The sequence below is a fragment of the Spea bombifrons genome, chromosome 13 (genome assembly GCF_027358695.1).
Source record: "Spea bombifrons isolate aSpeBom1 chromosome 13, aSpeBom1.2.pri, whole genome shotgun sequence".
In the NCBI taxonomy this organism is placed as follows: Eukaryota; Metazoa; Chordata; class Amphibia; order Anura; family Pelobatidae; genus Spea; species Spea bombifrons.
Genome location: NC_071099.1, coordinates 9497534 through 9524633, shown reverse-complemented (window position 1 = coordinate 9524633; position 27100 = coordinate 9497534). Strand labels below are relative to the sequence as shown.

General features: G+C 50.4%; 3 protein-coding genes across 5 annotated transcripts; all 3 read right to left on the bottom strand.

Annotated features, from left to right (window-relative positions):
• Positions 1-4154: 4154 nt before the first annotated feature.
• RBM38 (RNA binding motif protein 38) lies at positions 4155-8449 on the bottom strand. 2 transcript variants are annotated; one of them, XM_053453314.1, is made up of 4 exons: positions 8115-8449; positions 6214-6337; positions 5789-5843; positions 4155-4483 (listed from the first exon to the last, which is right to left on the bottom strand). In XM_053453314.1, exons 1-4 carry the CDS (start codon positions 8310-8312, stop codon positions 4183-4185), a joined length of 678 nt encoding a protein of 225 aa, XP_053309289.1. In that variant the 5' UTR covers positions 8313-8449; the 3' UTR covers positions 4155-4182. The 2 variants fall into 2 exon arrangements, with proteins under 2 accessions (XP_053309289.1, XP_053309288.1); XM_053453313.1 differs by having other exon boundaries at positions 5789-5846; positions 8115-8447.
• A 3134-nt stretch (positions 8450-11583) lies between these two features.
• Positions 11584-14975, bottom strand: RAE1 (ribonucleic acid export 1). Of its 2 annotated transcripts, XM_053453057.1 has the most exons (12): positions 14840-14975; positions 14657-14761; positions 14113-14205; positions 13911-13997; positions 13713-13799; positions 13131-13202; positions 12914-13021; positions 12581-12687; positions 12426-12501; positions 12136-12330; positions 11962-12047; positions 11584-11861 (listed from the first exon to the last, which is right to left on the bottom strand). In XM_053453057.1, coding segments are annotated over exons 1-12 (1101 nt in total). In that variant the 5' UTR covers positions 14924-14975; the 3' UTR covers positions 11584-11860. The 2 variants fall into 2 exon arrangements, with proteins under 2 accessions (XP_053309032.1, XP_053309031.1); XM_053453056.1 differs by lacking the exon at positions 11584-11861 and having other exon boundaries at positions 11917-12047.
• Positions 14976-15569: 594 nt separating this feature from the next.
• Positions 15570-19943, bottom strand: SPO11 (SPO11 initiator of meiotic double stranded breaks). Its single transcript, XM_053453980.1, has 13 exons — positions 19821-19943; positions 19457-19578; positions 19054-19142; positions 18727-18793; positions 18230-18338; positions 18006-18092; positions 17701-17737; positions 17469-17578; positions 17260-17359; positions 17003-17040; positions 16530-16606; positions 16033-16144; positions 15570-15830 (listed from the first exon to the last, which is right to left on the bottom strand). Exons 1-13 carry the CDS (start codon positions 19941-19943, stop codon positions 15711-15713), a joined length of 1191 nt encoding a protein of 396 aa, XP_053309955.1. The 3' UTR covers positions 15570-15710.
• Positions 19944-27100: the final 7157 nt, after the last annotated feature.

The following is a 27100-nucleotide window of genomic DNA, read 5'->3' as shown; positions in this document are numbered from 1 at the left end:
TACACATGACGCTGTGTGCATGTTGCACGCCTGCGCGGCGTGTGTTAGCGTGAGGTGGCTGATAGGCACCAATCAGCCTCTTATCGCCCTCCCCAGGAGCCCCGGCGGCCGACCTCGTGGCAGCGAAATGCAGAATCATCTGACTTTGTTATTGAAGTGACAGCCTGAGTCACACGCCTAGAGACGATTAAAGTGACAGTAACGCATCTAGGAACGCGGCCCTTGCAGCTTCACGCGCGTGTTCGGGGATCTCGCGGGATTATGTGGGCCCCTCTTTCTTTAGTAACGATTTCCTTGCATAGAGATAATCTGCCAGCCGTCTAAAAGACCAGGAGACGTGGAAGCCTTGTCTGAACAGGAGATCTAGGTCTCAAGAGCTTGCAATCTACTTGTGGCTAGTGCTGAGATCAACTCTTGGTTATTGTAAAGGCCGAGATTTTCCCAAATTACTTTCCACAAACATCATTTCTGTCTTCGAGAGCCGACGGTCTCTGAGTCTGCCTGCTTGGCGTGATCCTGGACGATGTACAGAGACGGCGTTCATATGCTCGTGCTACCCGAGGCCAGTACTTCCCGACAACCGGGGAAGCAATGGATCCAGTAAGGGTGGAAATGCAGCAAAAAGATGGCTGCGGGTTATTCCATGCGCTTCCCTAGGGCCGCATATGGAGCTGTCCAGACATCGGCCTAAAGGATTCTATGCCAGCTCCTGGCGCATTTCTCATTGGTTACGTCGTGTGCTGAGGGTCCCTCCGACGGGTCGGTTTGTCAGGCCGACCACGTGGAATTAATAACATTAATCAGGAGTGGGCTTTAACCCTCAGCCTGCTCAGGATGATGTGACTTGTAGTCCGTCCGAAGCGTTATTATAGCTGGCCCCTGGGAGATCAGGGTGCGCAGGTTTGATATCCCTGTAACCCTTTGGTGAAAGTGTGTAAACCGGACACCCCGCGGCCACTTTCTGACTTAACTGCTTGTCTGCCGGGGAGCGAATGTTTCTGTTTGTACAGAACAGCCTTCACAATATGACTATACTGACGTATATATCCAGAACCCCACACACACTGCATAGAGCCCAAATCGCTCTGCAGCGGCCCTCATGTCTGTATCTTCCCATCAGCAGTAGAGTGTAAGCCTCTGAGCCGAGTAAATGGGGACATTTCCTAAAACGAAATATTTCCACGAGCTGCTTTACTGTCTCCCCCGACGCGCTGCATCCTTTATCCGTAAATTATTTTTATAGAGCCATTTCTCATGGAGAGCTGGATTTGGAACGTGGGGAGTCAGTAATGGGGGCGCACCTGTTTATTTTCCACTCGCTGGTCCATATAATAAACCTTTCCCCCGCCAGTCCTTGCGTGGAATCACTGCTTTCAGCGGATCTAATCCCCCTCTGTTTATACCGAGATTTGCTCCAGGGGCAAATTCCTCCATCCCGTGAAATCCCTGTAACCCTTTGGTGAAAGCGTGTAATCGGCCAAACATGAAGCGAAACGCACAGGAATGGGGAGGGGGGGGCATTTATACAGCGTTTATTGGGGTGATGTCCCAGTGGCAGGATGTACGTGTGTAATATATATATGAGTGAGTGAGAGAGCGCGTAACCAGGCTCTTTAAAGCAGCTTGTCTGCTGCTGAATTTAACCCTTTCGATGTAATTGCAGCATTAGAAACATCATTCGTAGCCCCCAGAAATAATTCTATTCTATGTAAACTTTTGTTGGGAATGCTTAAGTCATGTGACACAAAGGGAGAGACTTATTGGCTGTTGCCATATAAGCTTCTAAAGCATTTTTAACGAATAACCTTAAAATATCTCACTCTATTTTATTAAATGGAACTGCACCTTATGAGAAGTGACTCCGGGTTAATTGGGAGTCTGTATGGTTACAGCTCAAAGGGAAGATCAGCCGCTAACCCTTCAAATCAGTAACAGGCCAGACCCCCAGCTACGGCTCCACACAGCCAGGCCGGACCCCCAACTACAGCTCCGCACAGCCAGGCCGGACCCCCAGCTACGGCTCCGCACAGCCAGGCCGGACCCCCAACTACGGCTCCGCACAGCCAGGCCGGACCCCCAGCTACGGCTCCGCACAGCCAGGCCGGACCCCCAGCTACGGCTCCCCACAGCCAGGCCGGACCCCCAACTACGGCTCCGCACAGCCAGGCCGGACCCCCAACTACGGCTCCGCACAGCCAGGCCGGACTCCCCGGTTTATACAAACCACGCATTTGGCGCAAACAGGAAAAGAGCACACAGGCTACTAAATTCATCATTAAATTTGTTTTATTTTGCTTCTTATGGTGGTTTTTCACGCCAAACGAATACAAACTCCGGCAAGAAAATCTCTTACCGACCAATCTGAGGCGTTATTACTTCTATAGGCGGTGGCAGAATCTCAATTGAAGACATGGATCAACTCGTGGAAACTCAGAAGTGTGTTGGCTCCGCCCCTGCACAGTGCTTTATGTAAATTGACCAATTAATTTGCATACATTGTCATCCAACGCAGGGACTGGCGAGCCGGCCGCGTCACCTCCGTCATCTGATCGATTAATCTCTCTGTAAACACTTTGGATAAAAGGATCTCTTACGGCTCTGAGTGGATTCTCTTCCACGTGTCCCTTGTGCTCCTAACTGCTAGAAATATTAACCCCGGCCTTAAATGCCACCTGCCTTGATCTTAAGGGGTTAATTGGCCACACATCAGCTTGGCCCTTTAAGATATTTTTTTTTCCTATTTACACATCAGCTGTAATTCTGCAGCACAATTTATATATGAACAAGGTTAAAAATCCTAAAATTATAATAAATACAGTGTTTTTTCTCCCCGACGACGTCCTGCAGCTTCCTGCACCACACCAAGCCCCATTGCCTGAAAGTGACTCGGCCCTTACCTAAAACTATCCCACTTATTTCTCCCCAGTTCAGGGACGGGCAACATAACCCCAAAGAAGCACTGGGCTGCCAGGGACAAGCAATCCGACGCCCAGCCGCCACAAACACGGAAACCAGCGCAACGTCTGCGAGAGAAGACATTTCCAAACGCTGCGCGCAGAACGCGGTGAGGTCGGCCGGCGGGAGAGACATTTGATCTGCACGCGTGCCAGAGAGCGCAGCGGTCGCTGTATAGCCGCGTCGGCTCCTCCCTGATCGCACCTGTATGCAAATCACGCGCATTTCAAAAAGGTTCGGCTGAAACCCTCTGAGCCACGTCTGCGAGACAGAAGAGATTAACCCTTTACTCCGGTCTACCATTTAACTATTTCACGCTGGGGGACATTTGCAGACACAGCGACGGAGACCTTACAGAGCCAGAGCCTGATGGACACGAGCCGCTCGGACCTGCGCGGCTGAGCTACAGCTCCCAGCACCAGCGATTAGCAATTTAAGTGCTTGCTGGCGGCAACCCAAAGTCACTGAACTTAACCAAGAAAACGAGGGCCCCAGGGGCCAAGATACCTGCCTGCCGCCCCTGTGCTATTCAGTTAATCTGCATCGAGTATATCCGCAGAGCTCAGAAATTACCCAACAAACAAACTATTACAGTGCTTGGACTACGGAGACCCTGCACGGGGGCAATGCCCGCCCCTAAACCCCTCCCACCGGCACCTCACGACAACGCTCCTAAACCCCTCCCCCTGGTGCCTCGCGGCAACGCTCCTAAACCCCTCCCCTGGCACCTTGCGGCAACGGCGGCCCTCCGACACGCAAATATTTAAATCAGAAACTTCTTAGGGTAACAAAATCCACAAAATAATTTAAACTGAATTTTTTTTTTTGTTTTTGAACACGATGGATCGTTCCGTTCACAGTTTCATCCATAAATTTGCAGGTCGGGTGAGCAGGGGAAAAAATAAAAAAAAGTCGCAATAAATATTCAAAAATAGTTATTTCTATGATAAGGCATCGTTGAATATTAGTTTATAGAAGAAAAATGTATAAAAAGATTGGTTTTTGTTCAGCTTTTCCGGACGGGAGAGATGTTGCAGTCACTTGAAATCTCTTCCCCGGAGGCGGAGTCCGATGTTACCCAGAATCCCTTTCTCTGCTCGGCGATTAAAAGAAGAAAATAGCGTCAAATAGCCGAGTTTCCCGTAATTTGAATGGAAGTCCGCAGCGCCCAGGTTTTTCCCTTATTGCGTTAACAGATATTTTTCTCCGCGTTACCGGCATCTGGTTTCACGGCATCCGATCCGGCTGGAGTTGCTGAGGTTGGTACTGAATGTACGCGGTCGGTGCGGCCCCCGTGGTGCTCGCAGACATCGGTTGCTGGGCCGCGTTTGTGAAGCTGTAGCCCACGTAGCCGGCGGCAGGGGACGGGGCGTAGGGATACTGTTCGTAGGACGCGGAGGTGTAGTGCGTGTACGCCGGGGAAGCAGCGCTGTAGTCGATGTACTGAGACGGGAGAGACGGAAGGGCCGTCGGGATGACGACGCTTGGCTGGATGAGGGCGGGGGGGTAAATGTACTGCGGCGCCAACCTGCAGGAAAACAGAAAAAAAACATCAATATCCCAGAACATGGCCGACTCCTGTAACCATATTCAGTTCAAAACACACCCATGGGCTGTGATGTCACATGATGCCCCCCCCGTCATCGCATCATCACCCCCCCCATTTGAATCCATATCTCAGCCGGTAACGCCAGAATTTACAACCAGACCCCCCCGATGGGCACAGAGCTGGACTCCCCCAAAACATGTCAAGACCAAGAACAGAAGTGTCTCCCCGTATGACAGGAAGTTTAATGTCGCCGGCGAAACAGGAAATTGCCTACAATCTGTATCTGGGGTAGATAAAAGGGATCCCTGAGAAGTTGTCAGGAGGCGGGACAAACAGCTGGACAGACAGACAGCCGGAGACCCCTGTGATTTACACAGCGGAGGCAGGCGACTCCAGCAAACTGCCCCAGGTGACAAAGCTGGGGGCAGGGAGGGGTGGTATTACTGGGGTAACAGGGCAGGAACTCAGAGCCCATCTGGACAGACCAACACAGTAACAGGACAGACAGATGCCTGCTTGCAGGGAACAGACTTTCAATGTGAAGCTTTACGGTCAGAACCAGATGAATTCTGAAAAATAACCGGACCCCCTATATGCACTTCACGGCCACGTCTCCTTGTAACCGCCCCCTTAAGACAGGAAGGTTAGACTGCAAGCTCTTGGGAGCAGAGCCTTCTTCCTCTTTCTAAACACACACAGTATTATATATTAAAAAACCCGTACGGTCTTCCCAACCCAGCACCCCCCACGGCAGCCAAAACATGCCACGAAGGGTTAAACAAGAGGCATTGTTTGAGCGCCTATTGTGCTCGCCAGGGATTTTGAGAGCAGCTGCCGGGTCCAATTAGAGGACATGAGCTAAAAGGAGGGGGAGAAGCCATCGAAAGGGCCAGACAATAGCCGGCGACACACGGCAGCGAGAGGCCCGCAGAACATCTGTCTGAGCGTCCCCAACGGCCACCAGTCTGCGGCATTCGGGGGCTCTTAAATTAAAAAGTCTTTGTTTCAATGTGCGAGGAGGGTTATACGGACTGGCCGCCGGAGGGGGTTAATGTAGTAACAGGACCAAAAAGATAACACGTAAACGTCTAGGACTGCTCCGGGTACAGTAACAAAAAGACTTCACAACCTGCTACTAAATACCAGAACGGAGGAGGTGGGGCAGGAGGGTAGTTACAGAAAGAAATGAAAATAAACTTACAACATGAGACAAGCAAAAGGAGTTTACAAAAAAAAAAAAAGTATATAAAAGTAAAAAAAAACAGGAGAATATTAACCGCTTACCCGTACGGTCTTTGGAGGAAGGCCGGGTGTAACTGCTGGACCCCAATGGTGAAACCTGCTGTAAAGCGACACAGAAAGGGTTAATAGCAGCACCCCAGGCACTCAGTTCCACTCTAGAACACATTTAACAGATAAGGGTACATAGGGTGTCTTCATGCCCTACACGTTAACCCTTTCAGTGAGTTATTGCGCTACCTGCCTCCTCCTGGCTCTTACACCCCCCCCACTGATCCGATCGGCCCAAAGATTAGTGACGTTACCAGCAAAGCACAAAACATACAGAGAAATGGGGAACCCTTAACGCGTCATTGAGCGGGTGGACGCTTAAAAGGGGCTTCACATGTTTGCGTGTCATGCATGTCAGGCATACGCTACCAGGTCAGAGACGCCAGCTAGGATGGAGCGGGGAAGAAGACAACACTCACCACTCTGGAGGTTCCTCGGCTTGGCTCCCAAGTAAGCGAGGTTGACGTTGGCTTTCCGACCATCGATAATAGGGTTCGGGTCCTTGCAGGCTCTCTCGGCCGCTGCTCTGTCTGACATGGTCACCTACGGGAAAGAAGCGGATCACTGAACATGCGTGTGCCGTTTTGTCTGACCCCGACACGGGCGCCTTACGTTACCCTGCGTGTCCCCGAGGGAGTTATTTGGGAAACGGCTACAAAGTGGCTCAATTTCTGCCCCATTCATTCACGGAGCAGACACCGCAGGTCAGCCCATTACGTTTCATGCATTTTTTGCCCCCCCCCACAAAAGAGGAGAAATGTTTCTGATTAACCCTTATCTGTAATTTCTAAATCAGAAAGACCAGCAGATTTTCAAAAATAGAGTAACAGCGTCTCCTCTGCAGCAGACCCAACGTACAACGCTACGGACCCTGTGGCGCTACACAGAAGGTCCGACTTTATTGCATTTAACTTTAGGTAGGGGAAAAAAAATGAAGTTCCATAAAATAGATTAAAGAACCCGAGCCTTTGGGTCAAACACGTGACCTCAATCAGCATTCTGGTTTCCATGACAGCGATGTGTCCACTTCCTGACTATTTCACCAATCGCAGCGAGAAATCCTCCTTAATAACAGCTGCTTAGTGACAGAGGTCTGCGGCCAGTTATCCAATCCCAACAAGAACAGGACGAGGAGCCGATAAAGGGACCCCTCGGACCCCCCAAACATTACTAATAAACGAGGCAGTTTGAATTCAACATCCAACGTCCTCCTTGACCGACAACGCCAGGTTTGTAGTCCAGAATCCTGGTTAAAAGAGTGATAAAACTGGGCACATCTTAAGGGCCCACAAAAGGACAGTTGGGGGTCCGTGACCGGCAGCCATGCAAGAGGGGCTTTATCCCCCACAAAGACACGTTGATATCATTAAGGTCCGTGACAATTATTTCCCAACTCTCAGCACTTAAACCGAAACCAGCCTTGTGCAAAACCCAGCCGGAGCCTAGAGACCCCCATCCGAGCCCCTCGCCAAAACCAGGCCGGTGCCTAGAGACCCCCTATCCGAGCCCCTCGCCAAAACCAGGCCGGTGCCTAGAGACCCCCTATCCGAGGCCCTCGCCAAAACCCAGCCGGTGCCTAGAGACCCACTATCCGAGCCCCTCGCCAAAACCCAGCAGGTGCCTAGAGACTCCCTATCCGAGCCCCTCGCCAAAACCCAGCAGGTGCCTAGAGACTCCCTATCCGAGCCCCTCGCCAAAACCCAGCCGGTGCCTAGAGACCCCCTATCCGAGCCCCTCACCAAAACCCAGCAGGTGCCTAGAGACTCCCATCCGAGACCCTCGCCAAAACCCAGCCGGAGACCCCCTTTCATGCCACCGTCACTAACTGCCAACTATTTCCTGCTCGTTGCGCACCGAGTCCTGGCGAAGGCACCCAAGATGCTATCACAACATGTTTACTCCACAAACACTCCCCTGTATTCAGTAACAACAAAGTTTATTTTAAAACAAGCAACAAGTGAAGCTGCAGGGGCCGGAGCCGCCGGGGACTTCGGACCCTGACCTTGGCAAAAAAAAATAAAAAATCCCAGAACATTAAAAATAGCGATGACCTAATTACCGGGCAGCCGGCCCCCTGTGCCAGCGGGCGCCAACTCCAAGGACTCCTCAACCCCACGCAATGACAGCAACTGGTGCAGTTACCGTGGTGACAGCTTCACTTCTAGCACTTCGTATCTGAGCCCCCAATACACAACCAACAAGGGGCATTAGTGGCACAGAAGACCTCAGGAACCCCCCTCCCGACCTTCACAACCTATCAGCTGCTTGACAACAACTCTCAGCACAGCAAGCTAATGCAGCGGCGGCCCCAGATACTCACAAAGCCGTAGCCACGGGACTTGCTGGTCTGTCTGTCGGTGATGACCACGGCCTCCTCGATGTCCCCGAAAACCTCGAAGTATTTCCTGAGCGAAGAGTCCGTGGTGTGGTAGGGAAGCCCCCCTACGAAGATCTTGGTGAAGGTGGTGTCTTTCTGCACCGTATGCATGGCTCCAGGGGCACCGGTGGCATGAAACATCCAACCCGGGAAGCGTCTACAGAACGGGCCGCCGGGGGCAGAGGGTCAGGCCAGGGGGCAGCCGAGGGGGGCGCAGGAATCCATGCATCAGCCGGGCACCGGAGCAGCTGCTCTGTCCCCAAACACACCGGGCACAAGGCTTTGTACTGAACCACAGCTCGGCCCCCTATACACAGACCCCGCCCAGCCGTGTACCGCCCACACAATGTGGCTTCATGGGAGCTGTAGTTTTTAACACTTTTTGTGCAGAGCACCCAGGAGCTTTATCCCTGCATGTGTGTGAGGAACCAACACATACCATAGTGCGGTACAACATTAACCCTCCGCAGTCATCTTGGAAACAATATAATATATATAACGTAATAAGTAACCGGTTGGAGTTTCCCTGCGTCAGTCATTACTTAATATTATGATTAGTGCAGACAGGGCACCGCCGCCACATGAGCCTCACCGAGCCCGGGGCCCTTGTCGGGGGAGTTTTTATTATTTGCTGATATATAGTGCCATCATATTCTGTAGCGCTGTGCAATGTACTAGAGACACCGATTCAGAGGCCACCACAATGTCAGCTCTTTGTACGGCGCCCATAAAGCAAACAATGGAGCCATCTCTGTAAACAGGGCACATCGTAACCCTGCCTGGCAGCAGATTCTGCCTCTAATACCCTAATATCGGTTAATATCGCATTTTGCTTATTACTGTATAATGCGCTCCTAAATTTCATAAAAATTGCACGAGTTGTACAAATACACGTCTGTGTCACACGCGTCAGGACTACCACTCCCAGCATGCCTTGCAACCCCCCCCCGCGTGGAGGTGTCCCCTCTGCTGCAATTTGACTAAGAAATACATTGTTTGCAAATCAAATCCCCGCCGCAGAAACCCGCGGAAAAGGAAGAAACTTCTGCGAACAGCGGCGGGGACTCCTGAAATATTAACCCTTTAACAGCCCATCGGGAAGATTCTATGCAGCGACTCGCCAAATGGCACTAATACCCGTCTTCATGGAAACCTTGACATGTCATTATTTAAAGATACATATAGATCTCACCTGCATTCAAGCAGAGATCACCCATAACAGATTGGGAGCAAAAGCAACAACTGGGGTGTTATATATAATCTGAGACTGGGACAAGAACCAGCCGATCACACACTAGAAGCGCAGAGAGCATCTGGCAGTGGGGGCTTCCCTAGAAACTTCTGCCACGTTAAAGGGACCCTCAGCCATTACTCATCATGTAGCTGATGCTGCACCGCGCTTTGCATGACTGGTGCCATAACTTCCACACTGCCGGCACTCGCGGGTCGCGGCTTCTTTCCGTCCCCAAGCCAGGGGGATAATAATGTGATGCCAGGAGGCTGCCAGGGGGACGTTCCACGTTTGGGTACAGCACCCGAAAACACAAAATAAATGAACTGCAAATCCGGGACAATAATTTGCTTGGAACTGAACCAAAAACCCCAGCTTTTCCCGTAAAGATAATCCGCTTCCCATCGACAGCCGCGTTCTGGTGACACCAAACGCAGTCACCTGACACCTCGCGTTGCCGGCAGAACCCCGTTTTTTATGGAAATAATGGAATAAAACCTGTTTTTTGGCTTTTTCACCCACAGGGAGCGGCAAAAGATTCTTAGCGGCTATTTTCCTGATTGTTTCAATCCTGGCCAAAGGAGCTGACAATCAAACGGCGCGGACAGCCACGCGTATACCCGCAGTACACGGAGCTAATCACGCGCAGCACGTGGGGTCTTCCTCAGGACTCCTCGTCTCAGGGACCACGCCTGGCAAGCACTTCGTGTTCCAGATCCTTTTTTGGAGTTTTGCCGGTGGATGCCTGTAAACGAAACGTAGAAAAGGCTCCTGGAGGTCGTTCATCACTCGAGCCGTCATCACGCCCGGCACACGCGTGTTTAAAGAAGAGGTTCACGGGCTGAACTCACTAAACCCAGCTGCCTGACATAAAGCAATAACCCTGCAACAAATCACTGGATCAATTAGTCCTCCCCAGGACTGAATAACAGTGCATCAGGACATATGGCTTTAACTATTTCACTGCAGGACAGATTTTGTGTCAGGAGTAAAATTCGCTCTCCTCGGCACCCTTCACTGCCCTTATGGTTATTACACTTATATTTACACAGCAAGGCCGCCGGATCAGGTTACGGGCAGAACGATTGTTACTACAGGTGACCGAAACAAGCAACAAAACCCTTCCAAAGGGCAACAGAGCTACCCAGGGGAGGGGTAAATGGGCCACAGTGCCCAGGGCATAAAGTAAATTAGTCATGTTCAAAGTTACTAAAGGGTTAAACATCCATCTAAACACTTTGGAACTCGTTAGCGCCGCCCACTGCTTCCCGCGTTGGCGTAAAGCGTTTCACATTGTAAAGAATCAGATCGCACATTTTCTTTGCCGTCGGCCTGACAGCCACTTATTTGTTATCAACCACGAGGGGATTTCGCTGTGCGTCGGAGTCATCGCCGTCTCACTCGGCCAAGACAAACAGATGACATTTGGCAGCAGAAGACAAATCCGGCTGCAGCAGATAAGCAGTAAAGTAATTCATTCTATATTTGGTGATAAAGGTGACAGAAAAAGAGAACAAGGAATGGGGGGGTGCAATTACCTCTTTCTCTGCCAGAGGACACCAATCCCAGATTTAGCGAGGGCGTAATGTCAAAGGAGTGGAAAGAAGCCCGGCTAACTCAGTCGGTGGACCATGAGGACCTTTTATTTCTCAGGTGTGGACTTGAGCCCCCTTTTGGGAATACAACTTGTTAGGATGTTTACTTTACTGAGAGGGTGGTAGGCAAGTGGAGCAGCCTCCCAGCAGAAGTGGTAGAAGGTAATACAGTGAGGGTATTAAACATTCATGGGATAGACATACGGCTCCTGAATCGAAGAGGAGCCTGACGACTGATTAAGCAGGAGAAACAGACGACAAAATGGGGGCCGATCTGCTGGTGTGTTCTGGGTTTCTATGCCTGATACCTGCGCTGACCTTAAAAACTAACTCCATTCGATGAGCCTGCATGTAAAGCAGGACTCCTGGCGTCTACAAAGCTGTATGCCAGCCGGCAGCTGGCGCCACCCTCTGGCAGGAAGCGGGTATTACGGCGCCTCGGACTCCATCGGCTGCTTTGGTTCATTTCCACGTTAGTTTAGTGTAGATATTGAAGAAAAAGTTCTAGTTCTACTCTGAAAATCCAAACACAATAAATAATAAAAAAGTCATTTATTCATTTATAAAATAAAAACCAACAAATTAATTTGTTTTCATTTTAGACACGTTTAAGTGTTAAGGCGGGATGTTCCAACCGCATGCCGATTCCCAACATCCACAACAGTAACAGAATCTGCCGCGGAAAACCAACAAATAAACAGAAAACCCCCAAAAGTCTGTGATGTGCGAATGCAGAGCGAGCTGTGCCTCCCGCGGCTGCCGGTGTCTGTACAGGCGCATCGGATGCGGTTTTTACGGGCATCCGGGTTTTGTAAGGTTGATGCTCGGCTGGCGCCGCTCGCCCCGGGTCGTACGTCCAATCACCTGTAAAATGTCGGCAGAGGCGTGTGAATGGTCACAGCGCGGACCCCACAAGCAGCTCCCATCGTCTTCACCCATCAGAGACAAACGAACCGATACCTACTACTTCTTGTTCCTCGGCTTCAGCTCTTCCGCCGCATTGCGCAGGAAGATGTAGTTCTTCTTTTGTGGATTGTAGAACTCGTGGCCCTAAAAATGCACAACAGATAGTTTTATCTCCACATCAGGCAACTCTGGCGCAGTTACATTAACGTTTGTTAACAGACGAGCAACGCACCTTGGACCAGTCATAGCTGGAAGAATAAGCGAAAATGTTCCCGTTGTGATTGAAGGAGCAGGCGGAGATCGGCTGGTCCAGCTGCTCCGACGTCTTCAGTTTGGTCCTCGCGTCTTTGTCCCAGAAGCTAAAACGACCATCAGAGCCGACGGTGGCCAGAGTGCCGTGCACCGGATGGAAAGAGATGCCGTTCACCTGCAAAGCAGAGAGACTTCAAACCGGTCTGTGCGAGAACACCGAAAAGCCCCCCTCCAAAAGCACTCAGAATCCGCCTCCCGACTGCTACTCACGGCGTAAATGTCCTGGGGCGCCGTGGTGTTCGTCCCGTTGGACCGATGGCATTTAAACGTGAAGTTGTCTTTGGCTCTAGAAAAAAAAACACACAAGCTTGTAATAAGTTCCCAGCTCGTCCTGCTGGTGCCCGGGTTGCCCGCTTAATACTCACGGGTTCGGGGGGTTGATGTAGTGGATGGCAACCCTTCCTTCAATGCTGCCCAAGGCAAACCCGGTCGGCTTGTTCTGTTTGTCTTTGAATATGGCGACGCACCGGTGCTGGGGAAAAAAAAAAAGACCCTCGTTAACAAGACAAACCCCACCTGAAAGTAAACCTCAGGAGGTGAAGCCCCCGCACTGGCTGCTGTAAATCACATGATGCTGAGATAAACTCCAATGATTCGCAGCCAACCACCATGTCAGTCAGCTGCCCACAAGGAACAATCCAACAGACACTGCTTGCTGCACTACAAGGGGTATTACCTGATGTTGAGGGGGGTATTACCTGATGTTTAAGGGGTGAATCTATCCTCCTGAACTCCGACGGCTGGTTCTCCAACTGGTAAACGATTAACCCTCTCTCTGCAGTGGCTACAACAGCCATTGGGTACACCTGAGAAAAAGGGGCAGGTTAATGACATGTGCCTGATAACAAAGAGCCAAAGAATGCGGACTGCGGTAAGAACCCGTGGGCCAGACATACAGCAGCTCCATTTACTCACCACGTCTGCGCAGTAACATCGCTCAGGGAGCTGCAGGGTCATCAGCGGGGTAGGAGAACGAGTGTCCCAGAACTACGGGGAAAACAAACCGGGTCCATTAACACGCAAAGCTCCACATTCACACCCAGGGGGGGCGACTCCGGCCAGGAAAGGAGTCTGCCGCACAAACACACCGATATATCAGCCGATACGCTGTGCGGACGCAAAGAGGGGAGGGTGCGACTTACTTACACCCCATCGCAGCCCCATATGCAAATGAAGACATTTAAAAGATATAATTAGGATTCTGTACTCTCCCAATGGAGATCTGCACTCCCTACACTCAGTGGTGACAGGGGGCTCACTAGGAGGGGCATTTGGGGGAGACAAGATATTTCACCCTTACCCCACCGGGAATAAAGACCCCCCCAACAAAAAAGGGCGAGTAAAGCCATTAACCCTTTGTGTGCCCTAGCATTGGGGCTTTTTGTAACCTCCGGCTCCTGCTGCGACATCCATGACCAACATAACGTCTGTCACAACCACAAAGGTCTCCTCTTGAGAAACACAAAGGGACAGAAACCGACGGGACCGGAAGTTTACCTTCAGCGTTTTATCCCAGCTGCCGGTCATGACGCAGGTGTAATTGGGTGCCTTGATCCAGTGGACGGTCTTTATGGGCGCGTCGTGCTGCCAACAGAGACATTATTAACACAACCGCAGCCGGCGGCTCATCAACTAAACGCAACGGAGATTCACCAGAAAACGCTCCCAGCGGGCGGGTTATTCCGGCGCCTTTACCTGCGCGACTTGCACCGACTGGTTACTGTTCAGGTCCCACATTTTGGCCGTTTTATCGCATGAAACCGTAAACACTTTGCTTCCATCCTTAAAACAGAAAAAGATTTGAACCAGCTGGATACCAACCGTGCAGGGGCGGGCACACATGCCAGACACGCCCCCACGCTGAACCAATCAGCAAATCGTGACATTAAGCATGTACATCACTCCAGCAAACGTCCAGCACGGGGCCCGTGTGCATCTGCTGGGCTTTGGGGATTGTCTGCCCGTTATCCTGAACCTCCCAGCAACGGACCTACAGAGAGCAAAAAAACCAACGTTACCGGAGCCGCCGACAGGAAGTGGGTGCATCGCCCAAATCCTTCCTGCCAATTCAACAGCATAATGCAGTCCGCAGCGCATGCGCAGCTCGCTCTGGAAAACCCCGGGGGCCAACTGGAGGTAATTCAATGATTCCCGCACTGGGTGCACCGGGCAAGTGGGGCAAAAATGTCATGATGGGTACAGAGGGGCAGCGAGGAACGCAGGGAGACAAAGCCCACTTTATCATACCCGTCACAATACATGGCAATCCGGGGGCCGCAGAGTGGGGACGACACCCTGACAGGTAGTAAACGCAGGCGCCCGGTGACGGCATCAAAGGTATCCTGTCTGAGCACAGCCACGGGAGGACTAAGACTACAAATTGCTGACTGAGGATAATGCGTGGGGACGGCAGCCCCCGCGTGAAGCTTCCGGTCACTCACATCATTGGCCCACGAGCCGGCAATCAGGAAGTTTCCGGGCAGCGTCGGGGGGCTGAACGCCAGGCAGCTAATGCTGTCGTCCGGCGGCGAGGTGACTTCGATGTCCTGCGTGAAATAGAGGGGCAGTGTTTAGAAACAGGTGGAAGCCGAGCCGTGACTGGAGCCGCCGGAGGAACGCGGTACCTTCATGGGGTTGTGGTTGTCTGTGGTGCTGCCGCCAAACATGCCGGTCCCAGTCGCTCCAAACCCACCGGTAGTTCCAAACATGCTCGATGTGGTCCTTGAAAGAAGAGAGAGTGTCAGTAATTATCCCCGCCTCCCCCGCGTCACCGCCTCGCACCCGCATTACCTCCCCCCCCGCCGCCGCTATCCACCACCAACGTTACCGCCTCCCACCCGTGTTATCCACCTCCCACCCGTGTTATCCACCCCCCAGCGTTACCGCCTACCACTCGCATTATCCCCCCCCCTCATCATGTACGCTGGGACCCACACACGTAACATTTCCCGTGCAACTGCTTCCCACGCGCATTACACCCCCTCCTGTACCCGGTCTCCCGGCCCCGCTCACTCTCTCTCTCTGCAGTCGCGCGCTGCCGACTTCCGGTGTGAGGAGGGGCCGCTCTGCTCGCCTCTCTCTAGTTTGCGATCGCTGGTATCAGAGGATTCACACAGCGACCCCTCGCGGAGTCTCCAGGAACCACAGCCAGCCCTGCGCCTGGGCTAAAGAGCTGACATTCACTGGCTGGTCCAAAGAACTGACATGCTCCATAGAAGTCACTGTGCTCTGTACTGTATCTATGTATGATTAGGGCATTTTAACGCAGTCCACGCATCCATCCAGCTGGGGTAAATCTGTGAGGCACGGGACAGCCAAACACGGAGGGCAGGACGCTGGGGTCAGGTATGTCATTTTATTGCAATAACCAGGAATTCAGAAACTGAATGAGCGAGAAACTAACCCTATAAAACAAAGGGTTAACCCGACAGGAACAAGGCACACTATACAGTCTATACAAGAATTTGCCCACCGAGGGGGGCTTCTTTCTGAGTCTCAGATCCAGCCACCGTACTGCAGCTTATTGGGCAGGTAAACCCTGGAGAGGTAGTCGGGGGCCAGGGTGGACAACGCTTGGAGCTCAGCCTTCGTATTACTTGCAGCCATTATTTCAATCTGTAAAACGCAACATAATGAATAATAATGTTAAGCGTTCATCTGATATTAACGTCTATCCTCCTTTAACCCTTTAGTGTGTAAAATACTATAACTCGTCAGGAATGCCCCTAAATAACCTCTGGCGGAGGATTTGTGGGAGACCGGGATGGATGCCAGTTATGTGCCCACCCTTTGCTACCCTCCAGTGCCTGACGCTCACCTCCCTCTTCCATAGCGGCTGGTGGGACACATACTCTCTGCGCTGGAGGCTGGACAGTTTCCTTTGGTCCAGAGGGGTTAATGGAAGCAGCCCTTCGGGGGGGACGTGTAACCTGTAATGGAGGCAGTTCATTTGCATGGACAGTGGAGCCCCCACTCCCCTGCCAGCCTCGCTGCTAAACACATGAAAGTTCCCCAAATACACTGCTGGGGGCATTAATTCCCTGCATGTACACTGAAATAACTGGTAACCCATTGGTAAAAGCGCCCCCTAGTGTGAAGGGTATGAAGTATCAGTAAGGGTCCCCTTGGCATCAGTGATGGAGGAGCTGGAGACTGAACCCCTCCACATGGTTCTGTTACAGATGCTGACATTCTGGTTCTTGGGTTTCTTAACCTACTTCTGCATCTGTTGTCTGCTTTTCACCCAGGGGTGCATACAAGGATTACACTAAACTGCTGGAATTAGACAAATAAATCCCCACTCGGGGGACTGACCTCTCGATGTCGGACGGGAGGAGACCGAGCCACGAGACTGCAGGAGCTGTCAGCGTTGGAGCCTCGAATGACATCGACTGAGAAACAAACAAACGTGGATCATGCACCGGAAAACTGGATCGATACAAGTCTATCGGCTCCAGTCGAGGGTCCGGGGGTTAATCTGCCCCTCCACGTGGTCGGGTAATTCTGGAGCTAGGACTTCAGTAAACCTTCTAGAGAGGAGCGCCTATGGCTGGATGTCGTAACACAATCACAGCTGCCCCAACGATGGCCGCCGGAGTTATAGATCCGGTTCACTGCTGGACATTTATGTCGCCTGAAACCTCGCTTCTCATGTCAGATGTGGACATCGAGCGCGAGGTTCAGGATCATATTCACTAAACCTGCCAGTCTCCCCGCAACCAACCGCCTACGGGTTATGGCTGTCGGCCCCCATTCCCTGCGTTTTTCAACCAAAACCTGCTGCTCACCAGAGAGCCGTACTTGTAGATACACATTATTTCAATACCTGGAACAAAACACAGAAAAGTGATTATTTCTTATAACAAAAAATGGAGGCCGCGTTCCCGTTCCACCCGCGGGAAAAGTGTTTGTTTAGTCATGCGCCGGAACGCAGTGTCCTCTGCGCATGAACAGCTGGTAACGAAGGCCCTCAGTAGGCCATAACCACAGGTCTCCATCCAGATACCAGCAACCTTAAACCCCCATCCGCTCGCTACCCACGAACCGTGCGGATCTGCGTCAACCAGCGAGAAAATGGGGACATGGAGGCGATCCCACAGCTTCCGGGTCAGCAGCCTGGTGCTCAGGTCAGGAATGCCTTTCCCCTGCAGAGAAACAGGACACAAGCCACACGTGGATTGGGTGTGGGGTGCAGCGTGGATAGGGCACGGGGTGTCACACAAGGTCCAAGGAGCCCAGGAACACATTCCTTACCGTGATGAGGATGCAGGGTCCAAACGTGCAGCAAAAGCCGTCATCCAGAAGCCTCTGGAACGTGGCGTCCTTCTCGATAATGAGGATGAATTTGGCCCGAGAGCTCATGTCTTCTGCATTAAGGAACGTGTTTAAAGGACACGGATTGGGGCGGAAATATCACATTCAATGGAAGGATCGGCAGAAATAACTTAATTTTACTTTCAGTGGAGATGAAGGCCGTAAAGGATACCGGTGATTCCTTCAATGTTGGCCGGCACAAGGACTCCCTGAAAAATACAAGCATTTGTGTTTAATGAGCTTCATGTCTAGAAACATAAGACCGGGGCACATGAAGGATCCAGTTAAGGTGGGAATCCTGCCACAGTCACCTCTGCCAATTGCCCCAGACAGGAAGACAAATGACAACATGAGAGCGGCTCAGGGGAATTTGTTCCCAAATGTTCCTGACCACCATTGGTCGCTGCTCAGCCCTACCAGTGGCACTGAGATGTTATCCTAAACTGTATGGAGAATTATAGTTGCTCGGTCGCTCACCGTTGAGCTTCCACTGCAGTCCACTCGGGTCCCGTCTTCCTCGGTAAACAACAAGTCACCTGCGAGACATCCCTTGGACGTGGAGAGCTGAGCAAGACAGAGCAGATGAGGTTTAGCTGACGATATTTATTAGGGTTGTATTCCTTGCTCTTGGGTTAGTGAATACAGCCCTGTACACACAGATAATGCCTATGGGTTCATGATGAGGCTATCACCCGACTTACGATGTGCAGGCTCCATCGGGGGACCCTCAGCATACACGAGATGTCACTGATAATGCTGTCGACCACCCTCTGGCTGCCATACAGCTGCACGTCAGTGTAATAAATATCCCTGGTGACAGCGGAATAAACCATACAGAATGAGGACCACCATCACCAGGTGACTCCGCCTGACGTCATATCGCATGATCCTGGGTAGCGCGAGAGCCGCATCGATTCCTCTCATTTCTTCCATATGGGAGAAGAAAATGCCGCTCAGGGGCCCAACCTACCGCCGGACTCACAGAAAATAAGCATGTTTATTATTTAGATTGGACCAAAATACGGGGCCTGCAGGGTGCTTTACATCAAAGTATTTTCTCTAGAGAGCTATCTGTACAGGGGCCCCAGCAGCGGTGTGTCGGGGGTCCCACTCGCTTTCTACAGGCAGTCATATTATAAATCCCACATACCGCGGAGACCATGCTCTCTGGTAGGGGACCCCACTCGTTGTGACTCACCTCTTGGTCGCGTACGAGTCGCTCTGCACTAGTCTGTAGATCACAGAAAGGAGCTTCAGTATGAGCGCTGTCAGGAATAAATCACAGCAATTTAAACATCTCATCCTGGGGCGGACAAAATGTCTCCAGCAGCTGAACTACACACTCACAGGCCTCATCGGCAAGAGATACTCCTGACCTGGAGCCATCGGAGGACCAATGCTCCATTATTGGTCTACTACTATTGCCCCACTTGCCCTAACCCAAAGTCAGGCCTGTATAGCCACAGTTTCAGTGCCTCCATCCTGTCTTCAATCAGTCTTTACAATGGCTTATACCCGTCCTCACCGAATCTCTGTGCCGATCTGGGACAATCACTCTTCACCTTTCGGGTGGCGCAGTCTTTCACCATCTGTAATCCGACGGAATCGCTGAACCTGGTAATGGAAACTGCCCGTTATTCCCACAGGGACCGAGATGGCAGGAGGCCATGGCTTATCTCCAGTTAGTGGGACAATAAAGCCAAGGGGTTTATCAATGTAAATCACAGGAAGAATATGCCCCGGAGTCCGTATTCACATAAAGCTTGGGCAAAAAATAAGCACAAACAAGGAAAAGTGAGACTAAAAATGGGAGTTATTTTACTTAAAGTGTTTTGGCACTGAAGGGGTAACTCCAGCCAACTCTTGGGTGAAGCTGTTTCCAGGGGCTGCTCCCGGTGGTCACATCTGGTTACTCAGGGGATACTCACGCTACGTTTTCCCAGCTGGACCTGTTCTCCAGGATGATGACGGGCGACTGGTTCTGGCTCAGACTCTCCAACACCTTCAGAATAACCATCTCGATCGCGGCGAGGACCTGAGGGCTGAAATACTGAGTGTAAGGAGGCTAACCAGACCCAGAATAGGTGGCCTGCTTGGGAGGTGCTATCAGCTGCACATCACTGCCGGGGGTACTTCCTACCATGAGTGGAACAGTCAGGCTCAGTTACCCCAATGAGGGCAGTACAAGTCCAGGTTTTTCGGGTCGTCTCCTGGTTCGAACAAATTAGTAAAACACCAGCAAACACCAAAAAAATGTCAGTGGAGTCTCACTCACGCATCTCGTCTGGTCACCGGCTCCTGAGCCTGTTCTGAAGCTTTGGGGCCCTGCTCTTCACTGACTTCCATACTCCGCAGCATAGACGCCCGGTGTCGCTCTATACAGCGATAAAAGTCAGGGCTCAGAGTAAACGCCATGTCTGGAGGAGACAACAGAAAACAAACAATAACAAATGTTTAATAAAACAAAAAAACCTAAAGGACTTGGGTTCACAGGAGAGCAGAACACCCGGTGCATGGGATCAGCGGGCCGATCGTTCTCCTTCTAACCAGATGTTCTCTGCTCCTCAGTCACATGGCACCTTCTGATGACATAACACTTTATGCCCTGTGACTGTACCTACAAAGCCAACCAAACGAGTCATGCAGTCCGGCACGGATGATTTGCCAGGACTGGCCCACCTTCAGCCGGGTTCTGGCCCCAGTTCAGTCTTCTTTTTAAAGGGGAGATATGTGACAGAATGCAAGGTACTCAGAGATGGCTCCAGCCTGGCTGTCAAACAAAGATAGTGCAGGTAGGAACTCCATTGTGTAATTAATCCCATCAATAGGATTGCTGCTGGGGAATTAAAGGTTGGGTTGTATGCATGTATCTGTTTATCTGTTAATGCAGTTCTGTGGATAAATGAGTATATGTTTTACAACAATGAACTGTTCATTCCTGCTGTACTCAGTTGAAGGTAGTTGTACTTATTGGGTACACATAGCAGGGTTCCAAGGTGTGATGCTGACTGGTGCTGGAATTCATTTCATCTGGGTGATCTCTGGTTATTACAGCTCTCTTGGTGCAGCCGTTACGGTCTCCCCAGGGGGCGCTGTCTGCATACTTGTATTCCGCTTTAATATCAGCGAAGACACCCGACTCTCCAGTCCTAAGACATAAATGTTCAATTCACCCGGAACGTCCTGCGCGTCGTCGCCGTCTCGAGTTTTCTTCATTTGATATGAATAAGTGATACATTTCTGGGTAATTGTGTGAAATGGAGACATGAGAAGCCGGCATACGGACGGTCCGCACCGGTTGGGATAATAATACATTATTCCTGCCAGCGCCTTTCTGTGTAAGAAGGGCAGCAGGGGCCACTAGGACAGGCTGGTATTTACATATCTGCCCGCGTGCAGGGTATCTGCTCGCCGGTCTCCGGATTCACACCTCCTTACACGTGGAGATTGATGTTTTTATGAAATAATATTAGAGGTATGCAGAAAGGAGCCCGGGCCGTAAATCTGCACGTTTCCGCTTAAAAGGTATTTGGCTTTCTCTGCCAAAAAGAATTTTACCAGCAGGCGCTAGTCACCGCCGAGTGAGTGAAACATCTGTCCGGAGTTCACCTCCACGCAGCCTGGTAATGCAGCCGGACGTATCACTAATGGGGAGGAAAAAGAGATTTCACTTTATTGACTGATGATCCTCTAATCTCTCAGATGGATGCGGTTAAATTCCGTTAGCGTTACCGCTTTGCTTGGGTTTAATTCACAGAAATGTTCACACGAGAAGCTGGAGAAGACTTTCCTCTTTATCAATACCTGCTTTAAATGAAGAAGAGGTGGAGGGTCTTAATCCACTCGGTCTAACAGACAGACGCTAGGGATCCGCTTCGTGACCCTAAAACCTGCCCTGCTGGGGGGACAGAAGAAATTCTTTTTGCCTATGCCTTATCGATGTATATAGTGCTGTCATATTCCGTAGTGCTGTGACTCTTGCCCGTAAAGCATTGTACGCCATGAAGTCCGGGAGATAGGGTGGGGCCTAAATATCACATGATCGCCTAAAATGGAGACCTACAGGAAAGAAGAAGTGAGTAGATTGTAAAATACCCCTCTGCCACCCCCATATAACCCTTTCACAGCTTATGCCCGGCTGGCTTTTGCGCTCCTGCGGACGGCGCGTGGGGTGTAGAGTAAGAAGGGATGAGGGGTCCGGGGTCTCTGCGGTTCATCCAGCTGGCGCTCCCTCTGAGCCGATTCCTCAGCGCTCTGACATTTCCCGAGCGGCTGCCGCTTCCGGCCCTTTAATTGGTAATTGGCCTTTTGGTTTTCTGTACATTTACTGGTAATTTTTTCCCATCTGAAACGCAGAAATGATGAATTGTACATTCAGGTCGAGACGTCTAGCGAGGCTTCCTCCGCGGCTGTATCCATTTCACTGTTTTGTTGTTTTCCCAGAAACAGCTTTAAATATACGCAATTTCATTAAACTTCCCTGTAAATAAAATCTTTTTTTTCTTCTTATAACCAACTATGTTTCCTAATGATATCCCGAGAGATCAAAGGAATCTGCATGGACCAAACCGTGTTTATCAGGAATTAGAAACGGCTGCCGACAGCAAAACAATTCAAAATCTCCATTTTACTGTATTTTTTAAAACTGCTGCTTTTTGGATAAAGTTAAAATCTTCATCTTTAATTATAGGGCCTGTCCACTAAACCTCGAGCAATTCAACGCGGGCCGAGCCCCATGATATCTGCCGAGTCTGCAAGTCGCTGCTGGGTTCGCTTTAGTGAATAACTCATTGGGACTCCATTCTCCGGCGTTGCGGGGGGCTCTCGGATTGGCTCTTAGCTCCGGGGACACACAGATGGTTTGTGTTTGGTTGGTAATAAAGGAGGTAAAACGAGTTGAAAATAAACGTTCTCATCTGTTTCTTTTTTCTTCTTCTTTTAACTGAGAAGTCAAGTGCTTGGCTGCGTTACAAACATGATTAAAAGCCTTTCTCCCCCGAACCCAAAACGGCTGAAATTAACGTCTCCATTACTGGAGAACGAATGCACTGCAGGGGCCGCCTGCCTCCAGGGGACTGGCCAAGGATTTTAAAGGACCCCATTATTTATTGGGAATCACTGTGGGGAGCGGACCCTTCGCCAGCACACGGCAGGCAGTTTGATCCACACATTGGGTTCCGAGACACGAGCCTGCACCCGGGCAGCTGTTTTTCACCAGGCATCCTCGCTCACCTCATTTAGAGAGTGCGTGCAATGAAAGGACATTCATACAGACAATTCCTGTGGAATAAAGCCCGCCAACCCCTCTCGCGCACGTTACTGTGAGTCTGAGCCTCCTGAGGTCTCTCTAATTCACCTAGTAAAATCCGATTTGCACGTGAAGTGCTCCGGGCGACGCGTCTCCTGGGGAGAGCTCCAAACGTGTTTATAAAATGTGGCACAACTCCATTAAGATCTTAGCACTAAACCCCAAGCAGTTAACCAGATCCACTCAGTTCTTTCAAAGTGATAAAGGTTAAAACGGTTTCCGGAGACCGCGGCGAGCAGCTCTGAGGGTGAGCGCACACTCACAGCACAAAAAGTGACACAAAAGCGCCTGGCTACATGATGATAAACAGCCCAAGTTAGCCAATCTAATTAACCTTTCATCAACATCTTGCGTAATTACATTTAAATGCAGCCTTACAAGTAATACCCGGCGCTGCTAACCAGTGACGCTGTAAACATAACAACCGGCAAACGGGATATAATGAACCCTTACCGAATCCCTACCGGGAGATGTCCTAAACACGACCATGAAATAGAACGCTTTGTGAGAATTATGTTACAGTCACATATATCTCAGTATATCACGGCAGCTCAGTAAAATTACCCTGTTATTAATTAACAGAAGGACCAATTCGGGAGGAAAGAAAGTCATTGCCTAAAACTCCTAGAAACACAAAGAAAAGACACCCCCCCCCCAGCGGATCAGCGCCTTGGATTTACGGCAGAGGGTCAGTTAGATGCTGGTGATGGTGGAAACGTCGCGGGTCACTGGGCCGCTGTAACTGGGATGTGTCTTTACAAACGTGCCTGGAATGATTTAACAAGAAGATTTTCCCAGGACTGGGTCCCTAGTGTGTGTGTGGGGGGGGTATTTACCTATTAAAACACCCCCTTAAAATTCCCATATTTTTGTAGATTTAGCAATAAAACTGCAGAAAAGTAATCAGAGTTCTGCCCCAAGGGCCAATGTTATGATATATAATCGACCAGAAACGGATACAACGGAAATGGCGAGGGGCAGAGGATATAACGCTGGGGTCGATGGGGCAAAAAGTTGATGCAAAACCAAGATATTAAATAAATAAAATGAACCCCCAGCGGTTTATTTAGTTCTCAATGGTTTTCCAACTCAAAAACATGGCAATCCATGGAGACGCTGCCGGAGACCAGGAGGTTTGACAATTGCTGCTTTAAACAACCCAATGGCGACCTCCACCTTCCACTCCACCACTCCTCACAGCCTTCCCTCTCCCTTCCGTCTCTCCTCCCTTCCTGCTGATCTGTCTGAATGGAAGGCTTGTTAGGACTTAGCCGGTGCAACTGTTTACAGAGAAGATCATTAGGAACAGTTTAGTCGGAACAAAAGGATGTTTGTTCCAATTGTCTGCGCTCATTTGACATTTCAACGGAGGCCAACAGCGGACAATGGCGGCCTATGGAATCTGTAGCATTGTCACAAAAAACTTCCGGATTCACCTTACACTCTTTCACGTCCAATAAAACAGCACACAATGGGCTGAGGATTTCAGCATTCATTTTATTAACCTCTTCACCACCTTGAAAGAGTGCACCACGGGTAATTCTGGAACATATTTACTATATAATGAAACCTATGGATGTGCGCGGAGTGACACCAGAGGAGCCAGGGGGTAGGGGGTGGCGTTTCAGGGAAGGAAGACCTCCTGGATGTGGATTCATGGGAAGATTTGTATCTCCCAGCAGTTGCATCGTGGGGCAAGCGTATCTTTCGCTGAAGGAGTTATGGGGCAGGTGTATCCAACAACGCATTTACCTTCCCCGCTGCCTTAGACCCGACCTAGCACAGTGCCGCAGGCTCTCCTCGTCTCGTATGCCGGCGCCACATGTCTTACAGGTACACAAGGCATTCTAATGCAGTCTCTGATCAAAGATCTCCTCTGTAACCGGCCATTGAGCAGCCAGATACCGGTGGCCTGATCACACAAGCGGGCAAACTGCCTCCCGGTTTGGCAGGAGGGAGACTACCCCCCAGTGGTGGAATCATAGGGCCGCTGCATCTCCTGGTGGTGGAGTCATGGGGCATGTGTGTCCACTGGTGTTGGAATAATGGGGCAGATGTATCTCCGGGCGTTGAAGTCACAGGGCCGGTGTATCTCTTGGCGCAAGACACTTCGTTCGTTCATTGAGTGTCTCTTTTCTGTCACTTTCTACCCCATTAACCAGCTCTATGGAATATGCTTTATATGAGTAATATGATGTTATCGGTGTCTGGCTACCGACCCCTGGGTTTCTAGACAGATGTTCTCATTTGATTTGTTGTTCCTGATTTTCCAAAATCTCAGCATTTAGAGTTTTAGCAGCAGGTGGATTCCCCCAATTTTAACAAATGCTTCTGATTAACGGGGTACAAAAGAGAAAGTCGAGGATGATTTGACGTATTAAAGGGATGTTGGGTAATTGGATTCACGTTGACCTTTGAACTCAATCTGTTCCTAATCACTTTAATGGGCTCAGTGACCCCTTGAAATACCAACATCACATCCAGGAGGTCAGCATTCCTGAGGGTAAAGGGCAGCTGCCTTTAACAACTACCATGACCCTCAGCAAGAAAACCATTAGAGGCTGAGCTTGCCTGAGTTTACTCACCTGCCCCTGAGCCAGGATTCAGGACAGGGAGAGCCGCACCAGGCGGACGCTTTAAAGTATGAAGGATTGGAATAAGGGATTTTGGCTGTCAGATTTCCATTACATTTTGCCTGATTCAGCAAGTAAAAATCTCGTTTAAAAGATTCTTTAAATCCTGGCAGATGGTTTGCAGCCCATGCGTGGAAACAATCTCTGGCAGTATTTTTATTTATGGACTCGATAATATAAAACCATTTTCCCTCCTCCTGCAAACTGATTTTGGAAACTAAATGACTTCCCTTCATGGCGGCAACTTGGTGTTAAACAGACCGGGATCTGGAGCATATGGACTGTGATACCATCAGCCAGTTGGATCCGGTCCACGGATCAGCGATCGGCCAGATATGCAAATCGTTGGAATGCCAAAGACGGCTGGTTTCGAGTTCAGGATGTTAGAGGAAGACGTCATGTAACCCAGAATGCCAATCCACCGGCGGGCACCTTAACCATAACATGGAGCAGTTTACAGGACAGAACTTAACGTTGTGGAGGCGCACCGAAACTTGGGCTCAACCTTTTGAAGCTGTTAGTGGTTCCCACCGCGGGAGGGTGACCAAGACGTGCCCCGCTGGTTGTTAGAGATAAAGGAGGAGGTCACCCAAGGTGTTTTTACCTTGGGCGCTGCTTGTAGGTCTGGCTCGGCGCCTTGGCACATAAGTAAGTGGGCCAACTGGGGAACCAGAGATCTCCCTTGTCACTAGCCTATTGAGCAGCCACACACTGGGGTGCTGATCACCCAACAGGAGGGTGCCCTTAGAAGACAGAATTGTGGGGCTCTGTGGTCCACTGTTTCAGGGCTTCCTCCCGTCGTTAACAGAAGCACCGGTCTGAAGATGGTTAATGGCCAGACTCTCCCTTATAAGTATAAGATTTTGGATTAATTCTCTTTCTCTCCACATGCGCAGAGTCTGTTACTCCATGATCCAAGGCATGGCTGAGACGGTCTCTACTCTGCAGAATGGTTTAAAAAGAACCCCCCCCCAAACAAAAAATAAATAAATAAAATAATCCATGATCTGGAAGTTGTCTCTGAGCTGTCAGCTTTACAGAAATACTCTACCCTTATCAGTGGAATAATAGATAAGCGGCCGGAAGTCACCTTCCATTAAGGAATAATTGGTGGCTGGGAGCTGCGAGGCACGTTCACCGTCTTTTGAGGCTGGAGGTTGTGTATTAAATTCTATATATCTCTTCTCTTTACAGGGAGGATCATTTGCGCGGGACCCTCCTCACCTGTTTCTGTACGTCATCTTGTTATGTTATATACTACTTGTTATGTCCTGACTTCCCTTTGTACAGCTCTGCGGAATCTGATGGCGCTATATAGAACAATAAGTAATACTAATAATTAGGTAGGGATAATGCTGGCGTGCTCTCCGCACCTGCGCCTTTTGGTATGCTGGGTTATTTCTAACAGAAGGCTGCAGCGCTGATATGAGGAGGGCAGGAGGGATGTGGGGCCCAGAGGCTGTTTGCCTTTTCTTGAACGTCTCTTTCTCAAGGGAGATCCTTATCGTGCTAATTGTTATCTGAATGCAGGAGCCGACCTGACACATGTACAGCAAACACAGAACCTGATAAGAGGGACTCTCCAACCTGGACTGTTCCCAAAAACTCACCAGGAGCTTTATCCGTGGCTG

What these genes read in the sequence shown, in the direction of transcription:
- RBM38 (XM_053453313.1), bottom strand. Translation starts at nt 8,312, where the DNA reads ATGTTTCATGCCACCGGTGCCCCTGGAGCCATGCATACGGTGCAGAAA. An exon ending in GCCGAGGAACCTCCAGAGTG is followed by an intron (nt 5,847 to 6,213) that starts GTGAGTGTTGTC and finishes GTCGCTTTACAG; the next exon opens with CAGGTTTCACCATTGGGGTC. An exon ending in TTCCTCCAAAGACCGTACGG is followed by an intron (nt 4,484 to 5,788) that starts GTAAGCGGTTAA and finishes GTTTTCCTGCAG; the next exon opens with GTTGGCGCCGCAGTACATTT.
- SPO11 (XM_053453980.1), bottom strand. Translation starts at nt 19,943, where the DNA reads ATGGCGTTTACTCTGAGCCCTGACTTTTATCGCTGTATAGAGCGACAC. An exon ending in CAGATCGGCACAGAGATTCG is followed by an intron (nt 18,794 to 19,053) that starts GTGAGGACGGGT and finishes TATTCCTGACAG; the next exon opens with CGCTCATACTGAAGCTCCTT. An exon ending in CCCGATGGAGCCTGCACATC is followed by an intron (nt 18,093 to 18,229) that starts GTAAGTCGGGTG and finishes TGTCTTGCTCAG; the next exon opens with CTCTCCACGTCCAAGGGATG.
- RAE1 (XM_053453057.1), bottom strand. Translation starts at nt 14,923, where the DNA reads ATGTTTGGAACTACCGGTGGGTTTGGAGCGACTGGGACCGGCATGTTT. An exon ending in CCGGCTCGTGGGCCAATGAT is followed by an intron (nt 14,206 to 14,656) that starts GTGAGTGACCGG and finishes TGCTCTCTGTAG; the next exon opens with GTCCGTTGCTGGGAGGTTCA. An exon ending in AGTCGGTGCAAGTCGCGCAG is followed by an intron (nt 13,800 to 13,910) that starts GTAAAGGCGCCG and finishes CTCTGTTGGCAG; the next exon opens with CACGACGCGCCCATAAAGAC.